Below are 8,218 nucleotides of genomic sequence, written 5' to 3' on the forward strand. Positions count from 1 at the left end.
TTTTAAAAAGTTATTAAGAATGTATTAATATTTGTTGAAGCTAGATGATAGCTAAATCAGGTTCATTACTTTGCTAGTGAAATGTCCATATGAAATGGTTTAAAAAAAAAAATCCACAAAACAATATAAGAAATATTTTGTCAATGTTGGCTAGAGATAGTGAGTTGCAGGTATTTTTATTAATTTCTTTTTGTTTTTCTAGAGGTTTCTTTTGTTGTTCTACATTTTTTTTTTAATGTTACTTGATTGTCAGTAGTGAAACATCTTTGGTGTTCACCATAAATTTATCTTTACCTTTTTATAAGTATATTTTGTTCCTCAGGTTTTTCAAGATTATAAATTTATATTCTGCTTTTAATTCCAGCAATATTCAAGAAGTCTGTTTTTTGAAATGTTAGGAATTCAGAGATAAGTATTTAAAATGCTGTTATTTGTTGTGACATATTAATATGAATTTATTTTCTTGTTTCAGATTCCCAAATGCTGGAAAATCCTCTTTGCTAAGTAAGATTTCTCATGCAAAACCTGCAATTGCAGATTATGCATGTAAGTACAAATTTTTTAGTGTGTGGGGTATATTTTAAAGACTAATTTTTCTTTGAGTATGAATAAAATATAACTGGGGTAGCCTTAGTTTGAAAATTCTTGGCAGACAGAATATATGGATTTCCCATTAATCTTTGAAACCTCTATAGCTCTCAGGAAAGTTCCTGGTACTTGGATACTTTGTCACATTTATTTCTCTGTTGCATAATCATTTGTTTGGTTTAGTTATTATTTTATGAGTCCCTACCCTTTATCAAACACTGTGATAAATGCTAGGAAGGCAGAGATCAGTTCTTTTATTCATTAAGCAAGTATTTATTTCCAGGAACTATAATAAGTTCTGGAGTTATAAAGATTGGTAAACAGAAGTGAATACACTTACTAATGAATATAAGAGGGTATAATATAAGAGGGTGTTCTGAAAGAGTGTAGGTGATTGCTGTAGATTTCTTTGGGGAAGTGTGATTGTGGGGATGAGATATGAACAGTAAATGTGAGTTAATTGGTGACAGACAATGGAGGTTGGAGTCTTTCTAGTCAAAGGAAATAGTGTGTACACAAAGGCTTCATGGTGGCAGGGCGTAGATTTGTTTGTCTAAAGAACATGTCGTAAGGGGATGAAGGAATCAAGCTGAGGCTAGAGATGCAGGTGATCTATGATATAGGCCATATAGGCTGTATTTGATCTTTATAGCTTTAGAAGAGGTTATAGCATTTTAACAAAGGATAAAAATGATTAATTTGCTTTTCAAAAAATATCTCCTTGCATATAATGTACAAAATGGATTAATGTGGGACATAAGTGGATCTGGAAAGAACTTAGTAGAATTAGCTATTGCAGTAGCAGATAAGGCATAATGGAAGCTTAGACTAAAAGTAGTGAGTGAATGGGCTTCCTGGGTGACTCAGTTGTAAAGAATCTGCCTGCAATGCACAGGCCTCAGGAGAAGCAGGTTTGATCCCTGTGTCAGGAAGATCTCTTAGAGGCAGGCATGGCAACCCACTCCAGTATTCTTGCTTAGAGAGTCCCACAGACAGGAGCCTGGTGGACTATAGTCCATAGCATCACAAAGAGTTGGACACGACTAAAGTGACTTAGCAAGCAAGTGAATGAATATAATAGGATCTCTACCTTCATTAAACAAAATGGCACAGAATGACATTAACATGGAAAGTGAAAGTCACTCAGTCGTGTCCGACTCTTTGCGACCTGATGGACTATACAGTTCATGGAATTTTCTAGGCCAGAATACTGGAGTCAGTATCCTTTCCCTTCTCCAAGGGATCTTCCTAACCCAGGGATCAAACCTAGGGCTCCCACTTCGCAGGAGGATTCTTTTCAGCTGAGCCACAAGGGAAGCCCAAGAATACTGGATTGGGTAGGCTATCCCTTCTCCAGTGGATCTTCCCAACCCAGGAATCAAACTGGGGTCTCCTGCATTGCAGGCAGATTCTTTACCAACTGAGCTGTCAGGGAAACTATTGAAAATAAAATCATGAAAAATAAAATCAAACAATTCTAGGGTTAGACTCTTCTGATAAAGTAGAGTTAATTTTGTACTAACTGCTATAAATCTCTTGGCCAGTATTTATTTATTGTTAGAAAATAGGGGATCTTTGAGAAGGAAAGAAGAAAAGCAGAAAGTCATAGAAGCAGGCTACTGTTAGACTGATGAAGTTTGAGGATAACTGAATGAGAAAGGACTAATAGATTTCACATGTAGCCCAAATGATAGAAACCTAAATTCTGCCCCCTGCCCTCAACACCTTTGCCATGCTCTTAAAGTTTGAGAGGGACTTTGAAGCCCACTAATTCCTATGCTTTTGCAGATTATAAAAATCTATATTTGTCCTTTTCCAAAATAATTATACCTTTAATTTCAACGAATGAGAACATAATCTGAATTAGGTTGTTCACAGAAAGGAAATATTATTTATTTTATACATAACACTCGGATAGTTTTGAGAGTACAATGCTTTATTCTAGCCTTAATGTACTTTTTTTTTTTTTTTTTAGTTACAACAATAAAGCCTGAACTTGGAAAAATTATGTATAGTGATTTCAAACAGGTGGGTATTTTTTTTAAACTTTTATTCTTTTTAAAATATTTATTTATTTATTTGGCTGCTCTGGCATCCTTAGTTGCAGAATATGGGATTTAGTTCCCCTGACCAAGGATTGAACCTGGGCCCCCTGCATTGGGAGCACAGAGCCTTAATCACTGGACCAGCAGAAAAGTCCTGTAGGTGGCTATTTTTAAAATAAGACTCTTGGTTAGAAATGAAAGTACTTGCCTTATTGCTTAGATTTTATAACATTTGACAGTTTCTGTGGTGTTGAAAAAAGTAGCAGGATTTTTTTTTTGGTAATTGAAGTCATGATCAAATCAATTCTGATGAGCACTATCTGAGTAAAATATTATATAAGAATAATTCTTCCAAAGTTTGGATACAGTTTGTAATTATAACATTGATTGTATCTTATTCTCCTTGATGTGTTTGTTCTCACTGCAATTCCATATTTTATTGCCATACTTGATTATTGATTTTCATTTCCTAAAAACATATTCTAAAGTTCATGGATGTAATTTTATCTCACTTTACTGTTCAAAAAAAATTTTTTTAATTGAATGGGATTTTGGTCTTAGCTAGCTATTAAAATGTATTTTTCCTTGGTAAAGAAGAACTATAGTTTTTTTGCATAATTAAAATAAAAACAAAAAATGGAAAATAATAAAAATTTAAAAATATGTATGATCAGCAGTTGCATTCCTTAGTGTTTACCCAGATTAATTGAAAACTTAGGTCCACTCAGAAGCCCACACATTTATAGTTGCTTTGTTCATAATTGCCAAAACTTGGAGGCAACCCAGATGTCCTTCAGTAGATGAATGGATAAATAAGCTGTGTACGTATTCAAAATTGAATGTCACTCAGCACTAAAAATAAGTAAACTATCAAGCCATGAAAGGACACAGAGGAACCTCCAGTGCTTATTACTAAGTGAAAGAAGCCAGTCTGTAAAAGCTACATCCTGTATGATTTCAACTATATGATGTTCTGGGGAAAAGGCAAAACTGTGGCAATAGAGAAGACCAGTGGTTACCAAGGATTAGGAGGAAAGAAAGGTTGAATAGGTAGAAAGGTTGAATATGCAGCATACAGAGGATTTTTAAGGGCAGTGAAACTATTCTGTGTATTGTAATGGTAGATACATGTCATAAATTTGTCAAAACCCATAGAATGTATAAAACCTAGATGACGAACCCTAATGTAAAATATGGACTTGAAGTGATGATGTATCAGTGTAGTTTCATATAATCCAATGACATAATTCAAAAGATATCAAAGATGTATATTCATTAATCATAGTTGTATAATAGTAAAAAATTTTTTTAAAGCTTTAACAATTACATAGAATATTAAATAATAAGTAAAATTATAAGTGCAGGATAATATGAATTTAGAAAACATTATTGGTAATTTTTAAGGGAAATCAATAAAAAGACCTCTGAAGAAAATTTCAGAACATGAGACCTCTATATGTACTTTGGTTTGTCACATAGCTACAGCTTTCTTTAAAACCGAACATTTTAACCACACAAGCAGTGTGTGTAAAGCAGTGTTTTTCATCCCTTATTGTACATCAGGATCACCTGACTAGCTTAAGAACAACAATGATAAATCAAGCTTGGGCCCTGTGATTTGAAACCAAATCCCTGGGGATAGGGCTTGAGGATCTGTAGTTTATAGCAGTTCCTTAGATGATTATGATATGCGGTGAGGTTTGAAAACCACAAGTGTTGAATAATGGTTAATGACTCTAATAATGGTTAATAGTCCTAAATAGAGTATAGGGACACTGTTTCCTTTACTTTTTAAAAATGGTTAAATCCTGGTAGAATATGAACAGTTAAAGGAACAGTGGAACCAAACAACCATTTACATATAGAATAAAACACTTTACAGTGCTTACATCCTAAGTCAATGTCTGCTGATTTAATATCCTTGTTTACTTTTAAGAATTTAAAAACTTGAAATTCTTTGAAAAGTTCATATTGAACAGTATAATTTATGGAATTCTAAAGAGAATTCATATTAATAAATGTTAAGCTAAGCCCTAGAATTCTTAGATTGTTAAAGTAAAAATGGGACTCTAATTTCTGATAGCAAAGGATTTTGATTCTTAATACATTTATTTTGTTATCAAAGTATCTTGGGTTTATTAGAGATGCAGTAATTCAGTGGTAATCACAAAATAGAAACTTTATAATTGAAATATGAAAATTGTTGGATGTAATTAGATTTGTGTTTTCATTTTTTATTATTAAACCATTTAATTTTGTATTAGATATCAGTAGCTGATCTTCCTGGTTTAATAGAAGGAGCACATATGAACAAAGGAATGGGCCACAAATTCCTCAAGCATATAGAAAGAACTAAACAACTGCTTTTTGTTGTAAGTCATATGCCTATCAATGTAATGCTTAAAAGAATGTGAGAATCAATGAATTTAGTTTTCCTAGACATTTTTATAATAACATTTAAAGATAAAGTATTAGCATATATTAATCCACTACATCTGTTTAGATAGGAGTCAAATTTATTTATAATATGGGTGTGGAAATGGAACATTTACTGTATCAGATGAAAGTTTGGCCATATTTGTCAGCTTTATTGATTCCTTAGGATTTTCTGTGTACTACTAAATTACACAGCATTATTTTCCTATTTCATGAGATTATCTTTATTAGTATAAGTTGTTTTATCGGTACTAGTTTCTCATTAATGATTGTGATATTATAAGAATAATTACAGTGATCTTAAAATATCAATTTCTCTCATTTCACATTACTAAATTACCAAAAGAGTATAGATTAAGAAATTATTTATAGCTTGAATGAGTGAAACTTTTCAAAACAGAATTGTATAGCTGTCATTCTTACATTAAAGGCAATCTTTTATCCTTTTTTTTTTCAGGTTGATATTTCTGGATTTCAGCTTTCTTCCCAAACTCATTACAGAACTGCTTTTGAAACCATAATACTGCTTTCAAAAGTAGGTTTTTCTATCTGGTCTAGTATTCAGGGACATAGGACTGTATGAAATAACATATGACAATTAGAATAAATATATCTTCTACCTCTACTTTCTAAAACTTTGGTGTCAGTTAACGAATTATCTAAACTTGCTGTCTCCAGTTTCTTAATATTCATCCACTTCTCAAACTGTTGTAATCAATAAAACCTTCCTGGATTTCAAATCCCTATTATATAAATTCTTAGACTGAGTCTTGTTTAACTTAATTCCTACTTCTTAGACTATTTCCCAGTCTACTTTTTAGGCACTCTGATACCCAGATTGGTTGTACTTTAGATTAGCTGCCTATTAGATATCTTTGATTGGATGTCCCATTAACTTCTCAAATTTAATATGTGTAGAACTGAACTTGGGCTTCCCTGGTCGCTTAGTGGTAAAGAATTCACCTGCAAGGCAGGAGACCCAGGTTCGATCCCTGGGTGGGGAAGATCCCCTGGAGGAGGCCATGGTTACCCACTCCAGTATTTTTGTCTGGAGAATCCCATGGGCAGAGCAGCCTGGTGGGCAACTGTCTGTGGAGTCTCAAAGATTCGGACATAACGGAAGTGGCTGGGCATGCACACAGAACTGAACTTCTTTTTTTTTTTTAATTTTCCAGCATCCCTCAGAAGCTTATTGAATATGTAAGCCAGAAACCTGGTTGATAGTGATTCTGACTTTCTCACCACCTGTATCAAGCCTTGTCAGTTTTATGCCCTAAATTTTTCTGAAATGCAGCTATTTGTCTTCACCCGCACTGTTGTAATCATCAGCCTCTCTTAATAGCTGGTCTCCCTGCTTCTAGTCTCACTTCTTTTCAGGCCATGTTTTATAGGCAGCTAGAGTGATCTTTGTTAAAGAACCAAGCAGATGTTTGTTCCCTGCTCTGATGGTCCCCCATAGCAATGGGTTAGGTTGAAGTCTAACCTGAACATGGTATATGAGGCAAAGTTAGGTTCCTACCAAGCACTGTATCTCTATTGTTCCTGCACCCTCTCCCGCTTCCCCAAGCAACACCCTGTGCATTCTCTATCCAGCCATATGATTTCTCTCTAACACAACATGATGTCTTTTACCTTAATGACTTTTATATCCTATTCGCTAGCTACATTTTTGCCTATTATTGATAATGCTGTGAACATTTGTGTACAGGTTTTTGTGTGGGTATGTTTTCCTTTCTCTTGGGTATATATATATATATCTCTAGGGGTGAAATTACTGGATAATAAGGTAAATCTAATATTTTGAGGAACTGCCAGACTATTCTCCAAAGTGACTGCAGCATTGAATTACTTTACAATCTTACTAACAATGTATGAAGGTTCCAGTTTTTCCAATTAATGTCAACATTCATTATTACCTTTTTTACTTTGACTTTCCTAGTAGGAATGAAGTAGTATTTCACTGTGGTTATGATTTGCATTTCTCTCATGACTAATGGTGTTGAGCATCTTTTTATGTGCTTATTAGCCGTTTGTTTGTGTTTGGAGAAATGTCTATTCAGATTGGTTGCCCATTTAAATTGGGCTATCTTTTAATTGTTGAGTTGTAAAAGTTTTTTATAATTTAGATACAAGTCCCTTATTGGTTATATGATTTGCAAATATTTTCTCCTATTCTTTCAGTTGTCTTTTAACTTTGTTTCAGTTCCCTTCTGAAGTATGGAATTTAAAACTGATAGAGTTCCCTGTGTCTATTCTTTCTTTTATTCCTACTTTTAGTGTCAAATATAAGAAGCCACTACCTAATCCATGGTCACAAAGATTTACTTCTAAGCATACTTACTTTTTCCAAGAATAATACAGGCATAGGATTAATTGTCATTATTTAGTTCTGAATTTTATCTATGTGCTTAATATAAGTCCAAATATCTGTATTTGTCTCTAGGCACAAAATCACTTACTGATATCAGAGGTGTGAATGGGCCCTAGAATACCCAGGCCTATAAAGTATAGAAAGACATTACCAAATAGGTCATTTATATAGGTATTTTAATACAGTTATTTGGTTTTTCTCTTTTGATTTAAAGGAGTTAGAGTTGTACAAAGAGGAACTTCACACAAAACCTGCACTCCTTGCAGTAAATAAAATGGACTTGCCAGATGCACAGGGTAAATTCCATGTACTGATGAACCAACTCCAGAATCCTAAAGGTAAACCCGTTCATTCATTTAGTGCCAGTTTAATGAATATCTATTTCTGCTTTATTGACTATGCCAAAACCTTTGACTGTGTGGATCACAATAAACTCTGGAATATTCTGAAAGAGATGGGAATACTAGACCACCTGACCTGCCTCTTGAGAAATCTGTATGCAGGTCAGGAAGCAACAGTTAGAACTGGACATGGAACAACAGACTGGTTCCAAATAGGAAAAGCAGTACGTCAAGGCTGTATATTGTCACCCTGCTTATTTAACTTCTATGCAGAGTACATCATGAGAAATGCTGAGCTGGAAGAAGCACAAGGTGGAATCAAGATTGCCAGGAGAAATATCAGTAACCTCAGATATGCAGATGACACCACCCTTATGGCAGAAAGTGAAGAACTAAAGAGCCTCTTGATGAAAGTAAAAGAGGGGAGTGAAAAAGTT

At 33.9% G+C, this 8,218-nt stretch overlaps 1 protein-coding gene across 1 annotated transcript in view; it reads left to right on the forward strand.

The window, feature by feature from the left end:
* The window catches only part of GTPBP10 (GTP-binding protein 10 (putative)), a 26,841-nt gene that overhangs the window by 15,165 nt on the left and 3,458 nt on the right, over nucleotides 1-8,218 (forward strand). Inside the window, exons 5-9 of the mRNA XM_010829007.1 lie at nucleotides 473-546; nucleotides 2,564-2,616; nucleotides 4,898-5,005; nucleotides 5,527-5,604; nucleotides 7,655-7,778. Of these exons, the coding sequence (XP_010827309.1) occupies nucleotides 473-546; nucleotides 2,564-2,616; nucleotides 4,898-5,005; nucleotides 5,527-5,604; nucleotides 7,655-7,778 (437 nt within the window). The remainder of the gene's footprint in view (nucleotides 1-472; nucleotides 547-2,563; nucleotides 2,617-4,897; nucleotides 5,006-5,526; nucleotides 5,605-7,654; nucleotides 7,779-8,218) is intronic.

This window comes from Bison bison, unplaced genomic scaffold (genome assembly GCF_000754665.1).
Source record: "Bison bison bison isolate TAMUID 2011002044 unplaced genomic scaffold, Bison_UMD1.0 scf7180017864499, whole genome shotgun sequence".
Lineage (NCBI taxonomy): Eukaryota > Metazoa > Chordata > Mammalia > Artiodactyla > Bovidae > Bison > Bison bison.